At 40.8% G+C, this 24,326-nt stretch overlaps 1 protein-coding gene across 1 annotated transcript; it reads right to left on the bottom strand.

Moving 5' to 3' along the window:
* Positions 1-424: 424 nt before the first annotated feature.
* Positions 425-23,291, bottom strand: abhd17c (abhydrolase domain containing 17C, depalmitoylase). The gene is made up of 3 exons (XM_042484738.1): positions 22,461-23,291; positions 16,052-16,231; positions 425-4,120 (listed from the first exon to the last, which is right to left on the bottom strand). The coding sequence occupies exons 1-3, from the start codon at positions 22,943-22,945 to the stop codon at positions 3,901-3,903; spliced, it is 885 nt and encodes a 294-aa protein (XP_042340672.1). The 5' UTR covers positions 22,946-23,291; the 3' UTR covers positions 425-3,900.
* Positions 23,292-24,326: the final 1,035 nt, after the last annotated feature.

A 24,326-nucleotide genomic window follows, 5' to 3' on the forward strand; every position in this document is an offset into this window, starting at 1 on the left:
GCTCACATCACCAGGATGGTCTTAAGCAGCTAATTATACCCTGCACCCAATACACATTCACAAAAATCCTTCTAGCCGACTTTCACAAAAACACAGAAATGGATGATAGGTGAAAACCCACTGATGACATTTTGGAAATATGCCATTGATCTTTGACCAAGTCACTTCAACAAAATTATGAAAAATATATTTTCTCACTTACCTATAACAATATCTAGCTGTCTCAAATTCCCACTGATCTCAAAGCGCTACAAAAAAAATTAAATCATACAAAATAAAAAATCTATCTGTGTAAATGTGCAGATGTAAGAGAAGAGTTCTATTCTTTGGTCATAATTTGGGTAAGCGACCCCTTAAAGGGAAGCCTCGTGGGGCTGACAGTCATACTACATCAGTGCTTTTAGCAGAAGAACAAGGTCAGACACACACTTCCATGCATTCTTTATTTCATTATTTGCATTAAAACATCCATTGTGCTGCCTTCTTGCAACAACTGCCACATGTATGACAATCTGTTTCATGGCATATTTAAGGCTTATTTCATCTGTTGAACACATGACCAAAATCGAATTCTTCTTGCTTTATCTGCCTTTCATTTGCATATTATGATTCCAGTGTTAAAATCAATAAGACTAGACTGCCCTGTATAAGGACTAATATGTATAGAGAAGATATTGAAGTATATCATTACAGAGGATTATCGTACAAACCAGCTTTAGAGACAGTGTAAATCTATCAACATTTCGACTGGAAAACCTCGTAAAAATGTCAGTATCAAAACAATAAACAGGACTAAAGTTGGTTCTTCATTTCCTGTAAAAAGAGGAACTAGAGGAAATATACTAGAGATGATCGAGGGCTCGTTATCCAAAAACATCGGCCTAACATTAGCTATAATCAGAAAACACTAAAACTCAACTGACAAACCACTTCACATCGATACACGGATCAAGCATATGATCATCACAAATTGCTATGCAAATATCCCTCAAACATAATCCTTCTCTGAAAACATGTTCAGCAAGTCTTCTTTTTCTGTGTTTTACTAAACTCTGTAGTGTTTTGCTTTGCAGGGGGAAAAGAACAAAAAATTCAAATACAGCTGATACAAGTTAGAGTCCACAAATATGAGAGGTGACTGGCATGCTTTGCTGACTTCCACAGCACTCCATTTCCCCACCGTGCTTCTCATGATGTCTTTGGGCCTTGAGCTTGGATAAGAGTAACTATCCCAGGGCTCAGAGACAACAGTATCAGTACGGAGGAGGTGGGAACACATGGCTGACAGCGGTCAGGTTCAATTTGGTTTTCATAGCTTGCTGTCATGTCAGTAGTCCCTAAACTGTTTGTCTTTCACAGTGATTGACTGGTTGTTGTGTCAGATGAATAGCAGCAGTTCTCGGCCACTTGAAGACCACGACAGCCCTGCTGTAGTCCACAGCACCGGGTGAAATGTTTACCAACATAAGGCCTATTTTATAGTGTGAAATGACTGATAACAGCTGAACCCAGCAGCAGCATGTTCACTGTGAAGACGCTGACATGGAGCAGAGTTCACAGTTCACAGTTCAGTGTCCTCTTCCTGCAGGTAAACTCTGCACCATGCTCCCCAGCTTCACTCTACAGTACCCAGTCAGGTGTATTTCCATTTGAACCAGTTGTCAAGTCTTATTAGCACATGATCTCCACTTTACAAAAGTGTAGCCCCGATGCCTGCTGCCCTCTCCTCTATGAAGGTAAGCCTTTGCACTGGCCAACATTTGGGATATTCATTGCTGTGTTGCTTTGAGGCGAGGGGACACACCAGGGGCCAGATGCATACAACTCTGTAGATTCACCACTAAAGCTCTGTACGCACACAGGCACAACTATGCAAATGCATTGTTTTTGGTCAGATTTATAAAGCCGTGTGTACACCTGATACAGTAAGTCTCAATCATTGTGGCGCACGGGCACTAGCCTCTTTTCTACACTCACAGTTGACTATAAATGGACATAGAAACGCCCTTAAACATGTGTTTGCATATTGACACGTGCCCCTTCACCATCATTACACCTGTCAGTGAGAAAATTGTAAAGAAGGAGCAATTTCACCAACTGTGTTGCATCGGCGAGGTTCTCCAACGGTGCCAGAGCTGCTGTCATTACGCACAGCTGTCGATATTTGTAGCGTCTGTATCATTAATTTACATTTGTGCAAATCATTGTTGCGGTGAAATCTCAGTCATCATTATGAAATGTCAGAAGAATCAATAATTTGTTCAGAGCGCTCATGTGGAAACTAACTTAACAAAATGCTCCACATAATAATGCTGAAATGTATATGTATCACTCAAAATTTAAAATTAACTTTATAAGCGTCCTTTTGATTGACATTTTACAGATTGCTGTGTAAGCTGCAAAAAAAGAATAAAACAACAATAACAGAACCAGTAAACAACATTAAAATATGTCTTTCCATTTCTTAACTGCAGCTCTCTAAGCTCAAACTGTGTGTAGAATACATGGGGCGTGCACATTCTCACCGCACATTCCTCCTTTATAAATACCAGTTTATGTATGGAGGAAAGGCGTATGGATGGTTTTTGGGTGTACAGTGTTTATGCATCTGGCCCCTGGTGTGATACAATTTACAGATGCAGAAAGTGAGAACTTTGATGCAGACACAAAATGACCACGATAATTAGCCTGTGGGTTATGGTGCAATTTTCCTTTTTTACCAATGGCTTCACCAGGTGCTGAGGGTCAAGATGTTTGATCGATTGATCCAATCCGTTCACTTAATGACCTGCTGAGGCATCCTACAAATTCTGTGTTAAATTCAGCATGATACATATAAATGAGCCACCAATCACAATCTATTTTAATAACAGCCTTCCATGGTGCATTATATGCACCATTAACAGCAAAACTACTTGTAAATGTTACCACTTTAAAAACTAAAGGTACTGACTGTATGCTGAATTTACTGGTGGCTCCAAAACATTCAAGGACTACAATTAATTTCTCAATGAAGTTTGGCATTATGTGTGAGAGAAGCATGCATCAGGACTACAAAGATCACAGTTACAAAGTCCAGATGTGCAGGTGAGCACCCTGGTTAACAGCTTTTAAACACACACGCCAGCTGATAAAAAGTTTGACCTGCCATTAAGTAAACATGGAATGCACATGACAAAAGAAATCAACATATACATACATGTCCAAACACAGAAAAAAATCATTACCTGAAAATATCTGCACATTAAAAGTGCAATTGTTTGGTAAACCCTGAATGATAACTTAAAAATACAGAAAAAGTAAAAAAAAACAAAACAAAACAAACTTCAATTGCATCTTGAGGTGCAAAACTGATACTTCTTCACCTGGTATAAAAGAATACAAAAATCAAGTTTGAACACTGCAAAGACTTGGTCAAAAGAGAAGCGAGGACTGTGGGAGAAACAGAGGGAGGAGCAGGGAGCAGTGAGAGGCTGAGGGTCACAGTGAGAGACAGTGGCACACAGAGGCTCAGCCAGGCAGAGTGAAGGAAGGACAGCTGCAGGTGAGAAATGAACCGACACTGAGAAGCAAGTGCGAACACTGCCTGCCTGGGCTCACTGGCAAACTGCGTCCACATGTGGAACACCAGCCAGCTTTGAGGGACAGCACGTGTCAAGCTAAAGCTTCACTCCTGGTCAGTACTGGCCTCACTCTCGGCTGCACCTCAACAATCTAAAACCCCCTCCACCTCCGGTCCACCACACATTCCTATCCTGAAATGGCTCACAGGACAGCGGAGAGGAGTGTGACCAGCTCACTCCAGCCCTGCCCCATGCAAACAGAGGAAGTTGGGAGATGATAAAGAGGCGGCTTCTTGAGTGTGTTGAGATGAACCCGGGCTAGAGTGCCGAGCTCCCCTCAGGAGGTGGGGAGCTCAAAGGAGATGAACTGCTTGAGTCTCTCCAGGTATTGGGCGTACAGTTCAATGTCGTTGTGGCCGGCTCCCTCCACCCACAGGGGCTCAACAGCGCGGGGACAGCGCTCGTACATGGCCAAACCATGGGAGAAGTCGATCACCTCGTCCTCCGTACCGTGGATCACTAGCACTGGGGATGCCACCTTGGAAACCTTGTCAATACTGTAGAGGAGACAGAGATTAAAGGTTAGTATGGAGACAGACAGCATGAAGCTAAGAACAGGAGAAGAGGGTCACATCATTCTCATCTTTTAAAGGTTGGTTTGGACTGCATTTTGACATTTAAACACATTTTATAAGTAGACTATTTTAAATCATTGTGGTGGAAAACTGTACTCACAAAAAGAGCACAGCTAGCTCAAACTCAGTTCACTTTTAATGTAGTGTGAAGTGGAAAGTTGAACTCAGGAAACCAGCAGTGCCATTTCTTGCTCCGTGTGTGTGTGTGTGTGTGTGTGTGTGTGTGTGTGTGTGTGTGTGTGTGTTGTGTGTGTGTGTGTGTGTGTGTGTGTGTGTGTGTGTGTGTGTGTGTGTGTTCTAATAGACAAGAAGGTGACAATGAATCATTAGTTATCTTGTTAAGTTTCACTTTTTTTTAAATGATATGCAAAGCATTGATCTGATGAAGTTGTGATGTGAGAACTGGTGCGGTGCAATCTTTGCTGTGCTGTATCAGCAGTGCCAGGCAAAGGAAACTGGTGGCTCAATTACCTTTACAGAATCAGCAGTTTGGCCCTATATCTGCTTTGTTCCTCTTGTTGCCAAGTTAGCTAACAGATTTCATCTTTCTGTTGGTGCTGGCTTGTTCAACCAGGAACCTTTAGGCAGGCTGCTGTGTTTATGCTGTGAAGCAGACAGGTGGAGGAGAGCCTTATCTGCTTCTGGCAGTAGAAAGGTAAAAAAAAAAAAGGCAGGCCACAACTCCTGCATGTAGCAGCCATGATGAGCAGCAACACTTGTCATGGCGTAATCTCCAATCTGCACCACATTCAGCAGGCAGGACAGAGCAGCAGGGTAGTTGTGGCGTCATGGTACCAAGTCTAACATCAGTCAAATTCCCTCCCCGCTATGGTACTGACAGGCTAGAATGAAGACTTCAGAGGATTGATGACTCATTGGGAGCACTCAGTGCCTCACTTGGTATTGAGAAATTAGCATGTATGGAGAGCTAATACACTTGTCTATATAATTCAATCAGTTCTTTTAACAGTCGAGTTTCTGTGTCTCATAAATTCCGTTACCACACATCCAGTTCTTTTGGATTGAACTACCACCAAAGACCTTATTCTGAATAATGGTAGCAAGCAAATGTATTTCTTCTTGATAAGCAGCTGAATTTAACAGTTTTGGTAAGACAGATTTGACAAGATTTGACACCACATTCACATTTACACAAAGAAGCTCACAGCTCATTAAGACAGGCTGAGGCAGGCTTCACTCTACGCTTTAATTCTTTAAGGTTTCACTTTAGTGTCAGAAATAATTCTGAAATTTGTCTTGTGTCCCAGGACATCAACTGTTTCACATAAATACAAAAATACAAACAACACTTCAGCAAACAATAAAAGCACACAATAAACACTACACATCACCACAAAAAGTGGATGCAGTGCAACATATTACTATATCAACTTTCATCAAATCTAATCTTCAGAGAATCATCTGATTCCATTTAAAATTGATTCTCACTGTTTATACACAAAATGTACAATATCAAAACAGCTGGTTAACCAGCACAGAGCCGCTTTAAAACCATCAACCTCCTGCAGTCTCTTCTCCTCTTTTGGCCTCTTTCAGTAATTCTTTCATAAGCACAGCACATGAAGCATTCTGCATGACAGCCAACATGAGCTGGCACATCTGGAATGTGGCCGTCCTTTAGGTCACATTATTTTTCTACAGCTCTTTCTACAATGTGGCTTTCTTTTGTATTTGGATTCACCCATTCCAGAGAATTTCAAACAAGTTTGGTCCAACTTGCATCTAAAAAGAGTATGATGTTCATTGTTGTGCAAGTACACACATTTTTCCCTGTCTGTATCCAGATATGTAAGCAAAGGTATAAATGTGTTAAGGTTTATGCAATAAAAATGTCAGACATCATGACAGACGTATCGGATATCAAATAAGGTGACTCAGAAAAATAAGTGGAAGCAGTAGTTTAAAAAGGCATTCATCTGTACAGATCAAATTATGTATTAGAGTTAATACAATAGTCAATCTAGCTCTATCACAAATATGGAAATTAAACAAAATTTGTACTCTGTATTAAGCAGAGCAAACAACAGCAGGATAAATAACACTTTAACACCTTGCCATTTTGACATGCTGCAAAGGAATGTGTTTAGATGTCCTACACTGAAACAAAGAGGACATGTTGTCAGCTTAGAGGCTGTGAATCCTGTCTGTCGTGTCAGCTACCTGTGACAGTGAGCCGGGGGAGACAGCAGACAGCACACCTGCTGCTGACTGAGAAGTTGGGGGTGGGGGGTTGTTATTCCTGTAGGCTTACAAGCGGCTAATGCAGCTAATGTAACACTCAGCAACATCAGACCCACAGACCCACTCTGCATGTTTACAGTCTGGGGTCCTATTTAAGCCGTATGCAATTAGTTAGTATTTTCTAACTAATTCGCCTCATCAGACAGACTACTGAAGCTTTAAGTTTGTGAAAATATATGATCAAACCAGAGCACAAATTTTATCAGACTTTGAAGAATACATAAAAATTGCTTATTCTACTGTTGGAGTTCATCAATAACATTAAGCACATGTTCAGCCCACCATCTAATAAAGTTAGATTTTCCAAGATTTTTGCTGCCATCAAGCACTGATGTGACTGATTCAGCTTCAGATGCATATATACTGTATTTCCCAAACAGGCACCAGGCTGGAGTTACAGTTTGCATGTCATTCATATCTGCAGGCTGCAACTCTCTCTTCATTGCATATACAATTCCAGGAGGATGATGTAAATCACAGGAGGATACAAATTTAGAGAGAGGAGGATTGTGTACTCTGCTAGATATACTAAGGCCACAAAATTTGCAATAATAATTTTTTGCAGGTAAAATTCTCCACCTGAGCTCCTCTTTCCCTTGCAGTGTGCATCTGGAGGTCAGTCCAAGGGTCAGTCTGGGAACTGACTGAGTAATACATTGGTTTCTCACTGGGCCACTGAATTTAGGCAGATTGTGACAGCAAACTCAATGAAAGCTGCATGCATTAACTGTACAAAGTGCAATTTTCATTGTAAATCTGGTCCTTGGAGGCAAAACTAGGGTTAAAAGAACTGTTAAGCAAGCAAAACATCCTGGTCCTCAGACCTTCATCAGGCCATGTTCATACATTCTTTCTGAGTCAAGAGTTTTAACTGTACATGCCGCTAACTGAGACTCAATGGTGTGCCAGATTTGTGTTTTTGAAACTACAACACCGTGTTAAATAACAGAAACAATACATAAAGTGAGTGTGCTACACTCCAGGGTCAAGCCTCTGTGATGCTCCTCAGAGTCTGAATTGTGACAGGAACCTAAAGTTCTAAAAAAAACACACAAAAAAAAGCTGCTTTAGTATAGGTCAGACATGTAAACAAACCTCATTGAAATATATAAAAATCAAAGAGACACACATACACACAAACACAAACACAAACACACACACACACACACACACACACACATATATATATATATATACATATATATATATAGTTGAGAACAAAATTATTAGCCCCCCTATGAAATTGTAAGTTTTTTTCAAAATTTTCCCAAGTGCATTTTCAACACAACAGGGGATTTTCAGTAGAGCACTTCTAAAAATACTAGCTTTCTTTAGAAAGCATAAAATAATTTTATGTGCACACAATAACAGAATAATTTTAGAAAAAAATCAAATTACAAGGGTCAATATTATCAGCCCCCTCTAAGAACTGACCTTTTTATTGAGACCAAGCACAAACCACTGTTGTGCGTTCATGTGCTTTAACTTTGTAATGCTCACAGCTTGTAATCAATCAGTCAGTCAAGTTAAAACTGAGGGTTGTCCAACACTTTCACACACAGTATCAAAACTTCTATGAGCTGTCACTTGAGAAAGCATCATGCCAAAAACAGAAGAAATCAGTTTAGACTTCAGAAAAAGAATTGTTGGTGCTTACAAAGCAGGAGAAGGATATACAAAGTTATCACAGTGTTTCCAAGTGTCAAGAAGTGGAGTGAGAAGTATCATCAAGAAATTCAGAGAGAGCCACACAGTACAGAACAAGTCTGGCAGAGGTAGAAAGCTAAAGGTTTCAAAGACTTTGGAAAGAAAACTAGTGAGATATGTGTTTAAAGACCCTTGAACAACTACCAAAACAGTAGTTAATGACCTAGCCAAGTCAGGAATAATAGTGTCAACGAAGACAGTCACTAGAGCCCTGCACAGAAATGGACTGCGAAGATGCAGGCAAAGAAAAACTCCACTTCTACAGAAGAGACACACTTCAAGCCAGACTGAAGTATGCTGAGGACAATCTGGGGAAAGATTATGCATACTGGAAACGCGTCCTTTGGTCAGATGAGACCAAACTCGAGCTCTTTGGCCATGGAGACGTTGCTAATGTTTGGTGAAAGAAGGGAGAGGCGTATAACCCAAAGAACACCATTCCCACAGTTAAGCATGGTGGTTTTATGAGTATTATGCTGTGGGAATGCTTCAGTGCACCTGGAACTGGGAATCTTGTCAAGGTCAAAGGAATCGTGAAGAAAGAAGGATATGTCAAGATTTTGAAAAAAAAACCTCTAGCAGTCAGCAGCAAAACTGGGTCTGGGTCGTCACTTTGTCTTCCAACATGACAACAACCAACATACGTCCCTCCTGGTGAAGAACTACCTCCAGAGGACCAAAGTGAACGTTACTGACTGGCCTGAAGACCAGGGTCCATGCCAGAAGACCATCAAATCTGGAGGAGCTTGAGAGATATGCCAAAGAAGAATGGGCTGAGATTCCTCAGGAGATGTGTCATAGACGTGTTACAAACTACAACTGCATGCTGTTATCCAGCAAAAAGGATACACAACTGACTATTAGCATCAGGTGGGCTAATAATTTTGACCCTGGTAGTTTTTTTTTTTTTTTTTTTAAATAATTTTGTTTCTGTGTGCAAAGTAAAATAATGCAAGCATATAAAATGAAAAAAACTTAAAATTTCATGGGGGGGGGGGGGGGGGGGGGGGGTAATTTTGTCCTCAACTGTATGTATGTATGTGTGTGTATATATATATATATGTGTGTGTGTGTGCGTATATATATATATATATATATATATATATTATATATATATATATATATATATATATATATATATATATATGTATAGTGTAGAAAGCTTTTTGAATGATTTTTACAAAGGCATGCAAGATAAGGAAAAACATCAGTCCAGAGGTAAACTGTTGAAACACATCTGTAATGTGGAGAATCCCTTTGCCCCTCTTCTAGCCACTGCCTCCTCTACCGTGGACTGAGGACTGCGCTCAGAGACCCAGCATTTGTCCTAGAAATGTTGCAATTTAAGACACAGTGATTATTTGTTAACAAATAACTACTAAGGTATCAGATTACCATACATTACTATCTTAGAAATAACTGGAAAATTGCCCTAGAAATTTGAACAGATGCCTGCTCCTGCAGAGTACTTAACATTAATAGCAGTAGCTATTAGACCAGAGTACAAAGTAAACGTATGCATTTACTGTATGTAGTACTAGCCGTATAGTATTAGTAAAGGCAGAGATGTCACAGCTAAAAACGTGTAAAGATGGACAAGGAGGGACAAAGACAGAGTCAGCCAGGCAGCTATGTCTGTGCATTTCGGTCAGAAAAATACACACACAAAGAAAAATCTAAACATGACATTGACAGCAGCAGAAAGATGTTTTTAAATATTTATTATATGATTCACTCAAGTCACAATTCGATACGATTCACTATACTGGGTTCACGACACGATTTTCTCACTTTTTTTTTTTTTTTTTTAAATGGGATTACAGAAAAATTATGACAGAAAAATATTCTATTAATTATTTCAAACAAAATTATACAAAATACTGCATCCAGCAATCTCTTCTTTTCTATATCAAATTAAAGAATCCCTTTTTATTTCTGAGGTAGGGTATAAATGCAAAACACAAACTATGCAATGAATACATTTCTGCACATTCACAATGTCCCCTGCTGTTAAAAAAATCTTTCACTGGGACAGAGGTGGCTCATGTGGAAAGGTTTGCTTTTGCTAGAGGGGAAAGCAGAGAGGGCGAGTTTGAAGAACTAAGTTGGTCTTCTCCACCTCCTGAATGCTAAGTTGGGCTCTCTCTCTGGCTCTTGTACTCATTTGGGCTACCAAAGTTGCAGCTTGTCAGTGTGGTTTGGCCGTGTAGTCGTCATTAAGAAGTAACATGTGTAGGCGGGGCTGACCAGGGTTCCTGATGCCGGCTCTCATGCTGCATCAGCTTAGTTGTACTATTTGTATAGTTCAACACCCTCTTGCAATATTTACAGACTGTTTTTGTCTTTTCCGTTATCTTCTCGCCTTATTACTTTGACTTAAGGGAGCTCAAATCTGCCACACTTCCAATTTGAAACTGGGAAGTGCATCTACTTTTCAATATCGCCTGTCACGGAGCTTTTGCTTCGTCTTATTTACTTTGGCGAGTTGTCTCTAGTCTCAGACATGACTAGGACGTTAAACACGTAGCACGCAGCACATCGAAAGAGAAAGAAAGAGATATTACAGCTTTTAGGATTTATGAGAATCTGACAGCAAACTAAATAAATGTTCTCATACCAGACATGCAAATCCTGTTGCCTGGATATAGACACATCTGTGCTTTCATCGACCTCCAGGCTCATTGCCTGTGATGATTCTGATTCTGGCTCTTTGATGACTTCTGTAAGAGACCTAGCATTATTCCTCTGTATAATCTCTACATTGGGAAAGGGGGAAAAAGCAAAACACTTTTCAATTTGTTATTAATTACTGTAATGACTGAGTTTAACCTTAAACAATGGCTAGGCGACCTTTACTTTTAAAGCAAATAAAGCAGATGCACCCTGGAAGCTGACCCGGCTCAAAAGCTTTGGGTAGTTTGTGTTGGGCCAGTTCAGTTTTTAAAAGCCAGTAAAGGCTCTGCCTCATGCTCCCAAACAGCAGCAGGCTCAAAGCAGCCCATCACTTAGATGTCTGCAAATGACAAAACAAACAGAAAATGATTTAAATGCATTAAAATGATAAATACCTGCTATTGAAATGGGGAGCTACCAGATGTGAGAGCAGCCTGACATGTGATGGCATCCTGGAGGAGTTCTGTAGTCATGTGTGGTTTCAAGTGATCCCTTCAGGATTTCACTGCTCTCAACCCAACAAAAGGCCTCTCTGGCCTCTCTTAGGTGCAGGCTTGTGATGCCTGCATAGTCGCCAAAACATTCCTAAAAAGTGGAGCAATCATTTATCAAATTTGCTACATAGGTGCTTTCTTTTCTTTTTTGTGATCATTTTTTAATCTTTAAATTAAGCACACAGGAAGAAAAACCCAAAAGAGAGAAATCGAAATATTATTTCTATTATTTATTCGTGATAAAACACATTCCACAGATATTAAATTAAACATGCAGCGTGTGGTAAAGCCAAGTCTTAAAGTAAAGCTTATTGAGCAACTCTGGATCAGATCCAGTGTGTCTGTGCTCACTGCTTGCTGACATCCGGTCTACAAAGCACAGAGGAGGAGAAATGAGGCCCCTTTTCCAGAGAAATCTGCTTTTCTGACCTGCTCTGTTTTTGGATTTCTCTGTGTTTGCTGTGAGTCTCACCTGCTGCTTCTACGCCAGCTGGCTCTCCCACAGCAGCCTCCTTTTCCTGCTGTCCTCCTCCTCCTTTCCTACATCCCACTCTTCATTCACCACCACTGGCTCTCCCTTCCTGACCCTCTCTTTTGATGCTTCAGTTGCCACAGCAGCACCGGCTGGATCCTGCAGATATTCTAAAGTCATTCGATAGCTGATCACATTGCTCGAACTAAAACTGCACGAGCACTCGATATCAACTAGAAAATGAGTACAGCTTGCTAACCACGATAACCCAGACAAGGCATTTCTGACATTAACTGTCTGGCTGGCTATCCCTACTAGCCAGGCTTCTTACACGCTTGCTAAGGACCTATTTAAAGAATTGGGTCTAAGAGGTCAACAGCATTGTGTCAACCACAGGACTGATTACAGTTAACTTAAATTCATCACTTTTGGACAAATATGTGGAGAGGTTTTTGGATACTAACCATTTGTGAACTCCAGACCGATTCTATTCAGGAATTCCGTCAGCCATCTTCACTGCGGAGACAAGCCAAAAACAATCTTTCCCCTCGCGCATGATCATGTTTTGATTCAGACTGTGTATGGAGAAGAGGGCCAACTCACACACAGCTCTGTGACAAATGTGTGTGTGAGTAAGAGAGAGAGAGAAATATGTAAAATGTTTTTTTTTGTGAACTGCTTTGGCAATAACACATTTCTGTTCATGCCAGTGAAAGTATTTTGAATTTGAATTTGAGAGAGATGTTAATGTTAACTTTTCAACATTTAAATATGCTTTGGCAATTTTTACAGTGTCACAGCGAACAAAGCCATCAGAATTTGAATCAGAGAGAAAGCGAGAGAGCTCTCACAGAAAAGACTAATTATAAATTAAATAGTTTTTTATAGTGTAGCAACAAAAGTTAACACACAGACCTATTAAATCATGTACATTATGTGTTAAGAAAATATCAATTTGTATGAGAACTGACAAAAATGTTTTATAACGGCATCAGACGGTGCAGTCAAAAATTTCTGTTGCACCAAAATTACTGTAAACCTCAATTACACGCCCAGCCCCAATAACCAGAGCCCACCTTTTACTAACCAGGTGCAGCTTCACATATTAACATCTAAACGTGCCTCAATTAGACACTGGGTCAGATTACCATTGATGCTAACAGAATATTAATAGAAGTTCTTTGGATGTATAAACTCTCTTACAGCCATCCTATTCGCCTGCTACCCCCTTGAGCTAGTTCTAAGCTGCTTGGATCATATATACACAAATATAAATATTTACACTTTTGTCCATATGGTCATGCTCGATAGCTCAGTTAGATTCTCCACAATTCAACTGTTCAGTTCATTTTATGGAAACCATAAACACCTAAGTATAATTTGTTCAGATTTACAGGCACAGAAAAGAGTAAGAGAAAGAGAAAAAAAAGTGATTACTCCCTACCTTTGAAGTGGTCATTAAGTCCGAAAATATGTCCTTTCTTCAGTTATTTCTATTCTTTTAGTCCGCAAGGGTTCACCAATCAAGAAACAGAACACTGTGCATAAAAATGCATACAAGTTGTAAATATTGTCATGTGAAGTCAGAACCAGAGTCAGTGTCATTGATCAAAAGTGTGCACCAGGATTTACCTTGGCAGGCATTTGCCAGCTTTTTGCCGGTTTCATGTACAGTGATGCGCCAGATGAAAATATCAAGGGCCAAAACTATCTGGTGGGAAAATATGCCAAAGATAAAATATATTCATTAATAGAACACTAAAAAACCTAATGTGGTGTGACACATAAGATATGCCACCAAGACAACTTAAATATAAGCTCATATTATGCGGAACAGATTTTAAGGATTTTAATAAGCGACGGATGTATTTATCCACAGGAGCTGTGCAGTTGCGACTCTGCCTCTTCAGAAAGTACGACACAGTCACAGCGTGCTCGGTTTAGGTGACAGCATCATGCATCGTGTTCTCCAGGAAGATCTTCAACATATCGTGGGTCTGCTCGTAGAGCGGACTGCAGATATGCTTTACTCAGCCACTGCAAGCTGGACAGATGTTATCGCAGGGGAGTGTGTACGGTGGTGTTTCACGCCTACTTTAAAGACTCTTTATCCTCCTTTGTCTATTCCACTCATCTTTGCTGAGCGAGAGCTCTGGGCAAAGGAAATTAAAAGCCTGTCTCATTTTGAGTTCAGTTATGGAAGCAAATAAATGCCAGGGCTAGTTTTACAGTATGTGCTGATGTATCATAACTAAAAAGTTAGCATGGAGTTCTGATGAGTAATGCAGTGTCCTTCCCTACCCCCAAAAACATCTCTTGTTCAGAAGATAATTTAGTTACTTGACCGGTTTGCATCACTACCCTGCAATCAGGAACATCTGTTTCTGTCAGTTATGCCACCTGACATTATTGGGAGAGACTGATTTATGGAAACTGGATTTACTGAACAGAGTCAGTTTATTGTATAACTGCAGAAAAGTGTGCAGTGTAGGAAAAACCTGACACTGTCATTTCCAACAACTAGTGTTAGACAAGAACAACATCGGTAACCATGGTAACTCTACACAACAAAAATGGCTCAAAATGCTAAAAGGACAGAAAAATGTAAAATGCATGACAAAAATTTGACTTATATGTCACTGATGGAAACCAGACTAAAAAGAATAGAATTCAAATGACTAAGGTTTGACTAAAACTAATTTCTACCAAAAGATTAAGATATTCAAGACTAAAACTAAATCAAAATCAGGTGTCAAAATAAACACTGTTAGGCAGGAAGACTGCATGCTGACATAAGGGATGTGGCATTTTGGGATGGTTTACAACAGTGGCAACCAGTGTTAATTTCACTGATGAAAACTATGATGAAAATTATTTGTCAACGACCTTTTTTCCATGACAAAAACACGTTAAAAACAGATTGTGGTGACCCACATTGTAGAGACAATAAAGAGACATTCACCAGAGACTGCTGCCCCTTTAAGAAGCAGAGTTCAGAGCTGAGAGAAGGGGACTCTGGGAAGTTGCTTTGCCTTACCAGCTCATTTGCTCCGAGTTTGTCCTGAGTTTGTGTTGTTGCTGTTTTGAAGTGAACAGACTCCACTCCACTCAGTCTCTTCATCTTGTCATTCCCGTACTGCCACAACATCTTAATAATATGAACTGTGACAAAATCTAAGTTTCAAAACTGACAAAAACAGCCATGCGTGCAATTGTTTTCTAATGTTGTTCAAACAACAGTATGAGACTGGAGGACCGGCCAGCTGGCTGGACACTCCAGTAAATAGTCAACACCAGGATGTTTCGCGAGCCTGCAAACACTCACACTGGAGCAGCGTCAGCTGTTGGTGCGAGTTGGGAGTTGTAGTTCAGCAGTAAAGTAGCCGCAGTGTGAGTCTGACTATGGATGATGGAGCTGTTATCTGTATCTGTGGAGTTTGTTAGTTGCAGCAGAGGCTGTTAGCATTTAGCTCAGCGAACCCCAGCAGAGCGAGCAGCCGCCGTCCTCTCTTCACATCTGTTCCCTGCACTACATTTAGATCTAGACAGTCTCGAGAAGGTTTCTGGTTTGACGCTGTTCGACGGGCAGCTAGGAGGGCCAGTTATCTGTGAGAGTAGCTCTGCTGTATATAAACAGTCTAAACTTTTCACCGACAGCTATAAGTTTCATTTGAATCAGCGATTCTGTGAGAGGACCTGAGTTTTCAACCTCAAGATTAACTTGTTGCAGATTTGGAAAAAAAAAATTAAGCTGAAATAAGGTTACTTTTCTGCTTTTTAACAGTGGGATCAATAAGTCAGTTTTCAATGAACCTGAGTACAAATCCCAGTTGTCTCAAATGACTTATTTATGGTGTCACAGTGTTTGAGGCTTGTGTTCTGAGCTTTTCAGATGATGATCAATAAGTGGTGCTTGTAAATCATCCTGTGAAAAACTAGAGCTAGTTTCTGAGTGTGTGGAAGTTATTTGTAGTTGTATTTTAAAAAACATTTAAATTACATTTTCTATATAACCTGCACCTTGGTTATAATTACTGGGACCTGTATTAGCCTAACTGGATAAGTTTAAATAGAAAAAAAACACCTTGACCAAAAGTAATGACTGAAAGTTGACTAAAATGTCACAAATTTTCCTTGACTAAAACATTGTGAGTTTTGTCGTGATTTTAAAATATGGTTGCTAGTTGCCCAGGTAAGCACTTCTATGGTGTGCATGTGCAGTATGCTGCTGTATGTGAAACTCACCTGGGGAAGGCATCAAAACAGTAGGTCTTCCGTGTATCAGGAAAGGCCACCCGTAGCCCTGACATGAGCGGGGAGTGTAGAATGACAGCAGCACATTCATAGCGAGCAGCCAGGTCGATGGTAGGCACAGTGCCGATACTCTGACCATACAGGATGATGTTCTCAGGGGTTACACCATACCTGTACCACAACAGACAGACAAGACAAACTCATTTATTAAGTGCTTTTACAGAGAAGAAACAAGACAACACTATACCTTAAAAGTAATTCAAAACAGCAATCATTAACCCATTTGATCCCACTGGTCACAACAATGGCTGCAAAATAACTTTTCAGTTTTAAGGCTCTAAAAATATTACTGAATGATGTTTCAATGCATTTCAGCTTATATTAAAGTAGTTAAGGGTCTCAATGAAATATGTGCAATATCACACATTTGGTGTAAACTGTCACATAGCCAGAGCTGTTTACTTCCTGGATGCACCATGACAAGAGGATGACTGCATCAATGCTCCCAAACAAAAGGTTACTAAAATATGTTACCATAAACATAGGAGAGAGTTTTTGTTGAATTCATATACAGAACCTGTAGACAGACAACAACATTATCAGTGATCATGACCTCCGCCTCACCACTCCTCCTCCATTATCCACCCCTTCCCTTTGTTGATAATGAAGAGCCAAGGCCCTCTACCCGCCAGCAGGTCCAGCCAGGACAGCAAGAACAGCAAAGGGCCTCCACCCACTGAAGGGGCCAGCCAGAGGAGCAAAGGGCAAAGCTAAAATAACGTCACAAATAAAGATCAAATCTTATAACAATCAAAGAGGCCTGCTGCTGCTATGATTCAAAAACGCACAGTATACAGCCCAAATGCTGCAGAACATACAAGAAAGCTGCTGCAACCCAATGGATATTTCCCTGCTAATGTATGCACCCTAAGAAAGATAACAATTGAAATTGTTGAATTGAAATGTCAAACCTCTACTCCACCCAGACGAAGGATAAGCCACTGAATCTGAGCATGGATGAGCTCCTTACATTTTACAGGATGCTTATCCCATCTGGGCATGGCTCTGTTCCAAGAAGGCACGTATACTGGTCACTAGTCAGTGATATTAAAAATAAAAGCATTTCAGAAACAATGCCGAGGAATAGAGCCCGACCAATTTATCAGTTTACCGATATTATCTGCCGATACATATAGAAGCATATCGGCATCGGCGTAAATTTTTTCCAATATGCGCCAATAATAAAACTTTCTTTACAGACTGTATAATGCAGAAAATGATGCCTGGGTGGTTTAGAAATGGTTTCATTATATAGTTTGTCCATCAGAGTGCGCTCGGACTCCATTGTACTCTACTCTTAGCACTCTGAAGCACATGTAGCAGAGCTAGCTCACAGTAGAGGGGACGGTGTAGCAGGGTGTTTTCACTGTAAGCCACATTGAAAAACATAATGTTAAGTTTATAGACAATGGCCCAATCATTCTGCAAACAAACAAGACGATCTAAGGTCCCAGGGTGACGGGAGGAGACAACTGCTAATGTGTCGACTTTATCACCGTTTAGCGGCTTTTCAGACCCTCTCTGCAACATTCTATTTAAAAAGCAACAAGAGACATATTTACCGACGTATTTAGATAACCAGGGAACAAGGAGGAAATATACTGTCATTTATTACCATGCTTGCTGCTCTCAGTAACCGCGCAAACACCGCTGTAAGCGGTCGTCAGCCCAGCATCTCCCCCCTCTCTCTGCTCCTGTACCAGGTGTGTGTGACGGTGACAGGACACGAGGAGATGCTGCAGTTCAGGTGTAGTGAGTTTCCAGCGCAGTTATGTTGAAAGAATAAACTGATATCTGATGTTTGATTCCCTCCAACTCCCAACAAGCAGAACATATAAATATGCAGAGATCACAACAAAGCCGTTAGGCCAGCTTAGGGACTGTTCTGTAGCTGTGCTGCATCTTGACATTTTGGGGAATGTTCCACTCTATAGTTCCAATATAACTCAAACAGAATAATCTTCCACCCTCCTCTGTCCCCAGTGAGAAGGTTTTTAGCACAATAGGGAACATTTATGAGGACAAGAGGAGCTCCCTGGCAGATGTAAATGCTGAGAAGCTGCTTCTTGTTTTACAACCTGCCCTTAATTGACTGGCAGTATTAAAATAGTCAGCAAATGACTGATACTGAACAGTACTGCTGTTTATTTAGAAGAATAAGAATAAGGATAAGAATAAGGATAAGAATAAGGATAAGAATAAGAATAAGGATAAGAATAAGAATAAGAAGGTAGATTTTTTGGTCATCTTTTTAAACAAAGTTTAAAAAACGAAATTACATTTATCCTTGATGCAGCTACATGTTTAGAGTAGCAGCTAGTGTCACTATCTGTGGTGTCACTCTAATATCTGACGTTTTTGCAGGTCCATGAATGCAGTTTTTTTTATCTCCTTTGCAGCTGAATGTCACTCCTGAGGTGGATAATTGATCTGTTGATGGGTTCACAGCTGATCAGATCGATAGAAGAGAGGAGGTATTTGCAGATTCTGTAAGTGAAAGACAGTTTTAGGCCAAGCAGAATGAACGGTTCAGTTTCACTTTTAATGCACCTGACGTTCTGCTGCGCATCTCTGCTGCTACTGCGCTACAAATAACTCAGCAGTGTTTTAATACGGCTCTTAATGAACAGTCCAGCTCCATTGAGACTATGGCAGGACAAATCAGACTATGTTGGACGCCATAGTCTTTGTACTCAATAGGAAACACTGGTGGGGCTGGAGGGCGGACGGTCTGTGTGCGCTATAAAATTACATTGTTGATTGGGAAAAACAGTGGAATTCAGATTTTATCTTCCTGGGCGGGTCTCAATTTGTCTGGGCGGGCCACCCAGCAAGAGTATATCTTTGGGAACCACTAAAAATCCACATAGCAATGTCGTATTTTCATTCCACCTCAAATATTCACTATGTTGGTCACTATATTGATAATTGGTGAATTTTTCCACTATAAAATCGGCATCGGTCTCTAAAATCCCTTATCGGTCGGGCTCTACTGAGGAATCACTATGTCAGTCTCAGTCCATGTGGTGCACATCACAAAGATCACTGATGACCTATTTTTAAAGGTTAGGCTGATCGTCTCTGAGCACAATCAGTCATACAAATTCATGCCGTTAATGCTGATGTGATGAGGCCTGTGGAAGACCAATGAACGCAAGCCACTGGCTTATTGTAAAATCCAACCAAGCTATGAACTGTTTATCCACCCTAATAGTGAAAGGGTAACTAACAACACTACTTCTTTCAAAATACGCTCCATTACTTTTCTTTTGCAACAGCAATCCCAAAATGTCTTTCCAACCCACAGTGACACTCCCAAACTGTGGTGACCGAAGCTATTGGGGTTTGGGGACAAAACTTGGCAGTACACCACAAGGACGCCTGATGGTGGGAAACATAATTTCAAACAAAAGTGAAATAAACTCATTAAGCAATTATTAAAATGTCAAGGCAACTGCCCTTTGTGAAAACAAATCTTTACCTTTACAGTCTTTCTAGCTGCTTTACTTTGGCAGAGACCTGAGGCTGAGCAATAGGACCAACTTTGAAATTCAATTCCGTTTAAGGGCATTGTCTTAATACTTTTCCACCAAATGTAATTAAAAAGATATTGAATAAACAAAACTCTCCTCCTCAGGTGCTCCGCTCCCCTAAGGACAGCCTAATGATCAACACCGGTTCATACTTGGGTAGGTTACTCTCTGAAGGGTTAAGAATCAATGAAAGGTTTTATTTTTATGCTCGGTCGGAAGACACTCTTTTTGTTTCCTTTCGGTGGCATTTAGACGGTCAAATTAATCTGAGGCATGACCAGAATGAGTAATCGACAAGTCCGATTAATTTTATAAGAAGTAATGATCAGCCTTTGGTCTGTATTATAATATGATGCAAGACAACAACAATACTGTTGGCTCTCCATTATTAAATATGTGATAACTTCACAAGTATCCAGTAAATGTTTTAAGAAGTAATACAGCCCAACAGTGGCAGTGGGACCACCTCGTACCTTTGATGACTGAGAGACGAGCAGCCATGCAGTGTTTCACTCTTACACACCTCGCAGGGGCGTAACACTGCAGCTGACATACACCGCCACCACCAAAATTAGCGCGTGCACACATCTTTTTAAAACACGGAAAACGCGGGTAGACACGCTAAATACTGTATTCCCAATGCCAGAGAACACACTGTCAACAGGTCAACATTTGTCCAAGGCCAGGATTTTTCTAACTAGACACTTCAGGGGGCCAGACCATCAAACTTATGCATACTGTTGCAAGAAAAAGTATGTGAACCTTGCATGTGAATTCCTGCATAAATTGATCATAAAATGTGTTCTGGTCTTCATCTAAGTCACAAGAATAGACAAACACAGTCTGCCTAAACTAATGCCGCACAAAAATCATGTGTTTTCATGTTTTTATTGAACACATGTAAACATTCACAGCGCAGGGTGCAAAAAGTATGTGAACCCCTTGGCTAATGACTTCTCCAAGAGCTAATCTGAGCCAGGAGTCAGCCAACCTGGAGTCCAATGAATGTGATGAGATCGGAGGTGTATGTTAAAGCTGCCCTGACCTATAAAAAACACACACCACTTTTGAGTTAGCTGTTCTCAAGAAGCATTGCCTGAAGTCAACCATGCCTCGCACAAAAGAGCTCTCAGAAGAACTATGATCAAGATATTGTTGACTTGTGTGAAGCTGGAAAGGGTTACAAAAGTATCTCTAAAAGCCTTGATGTCCATATGTCCACAGTAAGACAGATTTTTTACAAATGGAGAAAGTTCAGCACTGTTGCTACTCTCCCTAGGCGTGGTCATCCTGTAAAGATGGCCGCAGGAGCACAGCGCAGAATGCTTAATGAGGTGAAGAAGAATCCTGGAGTGTCAGCTAAAGACTTACAGAAATCTCTGGCACGTGCTAACATTTTTGTTGACAAATCTACGATAATCAAAACATGAAAAAAAGAATGGAGTTCATGGGAGGACACCAAGTCACTGCTGTCCAAAAAAAACATTGCTGCACGTTTGAAATTTGCAGAAGAGCACCTGGATGTTCCACAGCACTACTGGCAAAACATTCTGTGGACAGATGAAACCAAAATTGAGTTGTTTGGAAGGAACACACAACGCTATGAGTAAAGAAAAAAAGGGACAGCACACCAACATCAAAACCTCATCCCAACTGTGAATTATGGTGGAGGGGGCATCATGGTTTGGGGCTGCTTTGCAGCCTCAGGGCCTCGACAGATTGCTGTCATCGACAGAAAAATGAATTTACCAATATCAAGACATTTTGCAGAAAAACTTAAGACCATCTGTCCACCAACTGAAGCTCAACAGAGGATGGGTAATGCAACAGGACAACAACCCAAAGCATAGAAGTAAATCAACAACAGAATGGCTTCAACAGAACAAAAATACACCTTCTGGAGTGGCCCAGTCAGAGTCCTGACCTCAACCCAATTGAGATGCTGTGGCATGACCTCAAGAGAACCATTCACACCAGACATCCCAAGAATATTGCTGAACTGAAACAGTTTTGTAAAGAGGAATGGTCCAAAATTCCTCCTGACCATTGTGCAGGTCTGATCTGCAACTACAGGAAACATTTGGTTGAGGTTATTGCTGCCAAAGGAGGATCAACTGGTTATTAAATCCAAAGGTTCACATACTTTTTCCACCTTTTGCTCAATAAAAACATGAAAACATATATTTTGTGCTGTATTAGTTTAAGCAGACTGTGTTTGTCTATTGTTGTGACTTAGATGAGGATCAGAAAACATTTTATACAGAAATCCAAGTAATCCCAATGGGTTCACATACTTTTTCTTGCAACTGCATATTATGTCGGTGTGTGTGTGTTTATGTGTATGTACAAAGGCTGTCCAAAGGTTCCAGAAACTCATTGCCATCCCACAAGCACCCCCGCCTTGCTGGAAGGTGCAAGAGCCCACTCATGGCTGCTTGCAGCATTAATACATGCACTACACAGATTTAAAAAAGAAAAAAAAACTTTCAATTAACCAAAATGTTTGTGCAATATTTTTTTGCACAAAAATGCACTGGCACTACACCAGAGCGGCTTGCTTCTGTGAGACAGTGCCTCTGAAGCTGTCGTTGATTTTGAATCGTTTACAGAGTCAAACTTTTCTCCTTCCATTGACTTGAGCTCGGTGTGTGTAGCAGCCTCCGCAGCGGGGGGCTGCCTGCACCGTTACTGACTGAATGTTTGAAGGTGAAGCCTGTTAGTCCTGAGACTAGCTTGCTACATGAACACCGGACAGCTGAGCACATTGGTTGATCAGTGATCATGTCATCATTGTGGTTGATACTCACTTGTTCCTGAGAACCTGCCAGGCCGCCTCGATGTCTGCATACAGGTTCTTCTCTGAGGGCTTGCCGGTGCTGACTCCGTAGCCTGAGTAATCGTAGGAGAACACGTTGCAGTTGATCCTGGAGCCGAGGCCGATGTAAAAACTGCACATCTGGCCCAGGTCCACGGCGTTACCGTGGGAGAACAGCAGTGTGTACCGACTGTTCGGAGCGCAACGCACAAACATACAGCCGACCCGGTTCCCCCGGCTGCTCCTGGTGCTGAACACTTCCACCGCATCCAGCTCTCTCTGAGAGTACTGCCAGTCCGCACGTTCCGTTAAATGCAAGCTAGTTACCCCGTTAGCATCGGTGTGCACCGAGTAGGTGGGCTCCGGTGGGAGGAAAGCTAGCTTAGCTGCGATACGGCTGGGACAGGGCGGACAGCAGAACAGCCAGCACAGCTCGCCGAGAGAAAACCCGTTCATCCTGGGACCTTGTTCGGGCATTTAGGCACGGGGTTCCCCGGTCAGTTCACGTACGTTAATACTAAAAAGACCGTTCTCTTCCGACTTGGTGTCCTATATATTTCCCATTGACAGCGCTGACCGAGCAGTGTTGGGTGACCGGTGTCTCGGTCTCTCAGCTTGGCAGCTAACGGTAACTCGCTAGCCGGCTGGCAGCTAACGTTAGCTAACAGCACAATTCACACTTCATGAGATCTACAAAGACGCAACATTTGAATGAACATAATTTTACAGAACCAAACAGTGAAGCGACAAGTCCTCAACAGAACAATACGGTCAATGAAAGACATCCACGTTACCTACTATACGCCAAGATTTGTTGCTGATGTATTTTAAAAAGGACGGCCATTTCCCTGGTGTGGGGACAAGCCGGTTTTCCGGTGTAACCGGATATCCCGTTTGGCTTTTATTTTGTTGGATTAGGTTTTTTTTTGTTGTTTTTTTTAATGTCATCTAATTGTTAATGAGAATAAAGTCTTCTGATGTTTCCCCGAAAGGTCTAATGGGATCGAAAGCTAACCAGTGATTTTATGTTTATGATTTTTAAGATGATGAAGAATCCAACTCTGCATAGTTCATTATCCATTCATCCACTTGTTTGCAAACCCATCACATCCTTGGCATTTTTTAAATGAGAAGTCATTTTTAAAATAGCTGACAATGATGATTGTCTCACTCAGCTGGTTGTTTTGACCTCATTCTGCTAGTTACAGTGACACTTTCCAGATATGTTTTTCTGTTTTTGTTGTTTATCATGTTTCCATAGTATACAATGTAAGGAAATATTTGACAAATTCTTACCTTTTTGATTACATGTTACCAGTGTTATCTTGGTAATATTGAACTAAGACCACTATTTATCACTATACCACACCACTATATATCATTTCTCTGACCTTAAAGGATATTATGTATGCCAGGTATGATATTCTACATTTCTTTCATTGTCAACAAATCCAATGTTCAGACCCAAAACAACAAGGTACTGATCCTACTAACAAGACTGTCTGTGTATCCAACAAGTATATAATTAAATGGACCTGCACTTATATTGCACTCATACACTGGTGGTCAAGGGGCCACCTGCTACTCAGTTTTTTTTAAGCATTCATACACACTTGCACATGGATGGAGCAGTCATCGGGAGCATACAGTGAAGGAGGGGCTGTGAGGAGGGTTGATGGCTTACCTTTGAAACCATACTACGGGTTTATGATGTAATTTTTTGTTTGTAATTATGTGTTTTATTTTTATTTGTTTGCTGTTTCTATTGAAGACCACTTTGGAAATATGTATCTTTACTAATGCTTCAAATTGATATCCTCTGGGACTTTTTATGTCATGATGCTTGTGTAAGTTGTTG

Source organism: Plectropomus leopardus, chromosome 1 (genome assembly GCF_008729295.1).
Source record: "Plectropomus leopardus isolate mb chromosome 1, YSFRI_Pleo_2.0, whole genome shotgun sequence".
Classification (NCBI taxonomy): domain Eukaryota; kingdom Metazoa; phylum Chordata; class Actinopteri; order Perciformes; family Serranidae; genus Plectropomus; species Plectropomus leopardus.

Bases quoted from the DNA above. Each gene is read 5' to 3' on its own strand.
- abhd17c (XM_042484738.1), bottom strand. From the start codon at position 22,945: ATGCCCGAACAAGGTCCCAGGATGAACGGGTTTTCTCTCGGCGAGCTG. The intron at 16,232-22,460 runs GTGAGTATCAAC...GTTGTGGTACAG, and splicing joins TGGCAGGTTCTCAGGAACAA to GTATGGTGTAACCCCTGAGA. The intron at 4,121-16,051 runs GTGAGTTTCACA...TCTCCTCTACAG, and splicing joins TGTTTTGATGCCTTCCCCAG to TATTGACAAGGTTTCCAAGG.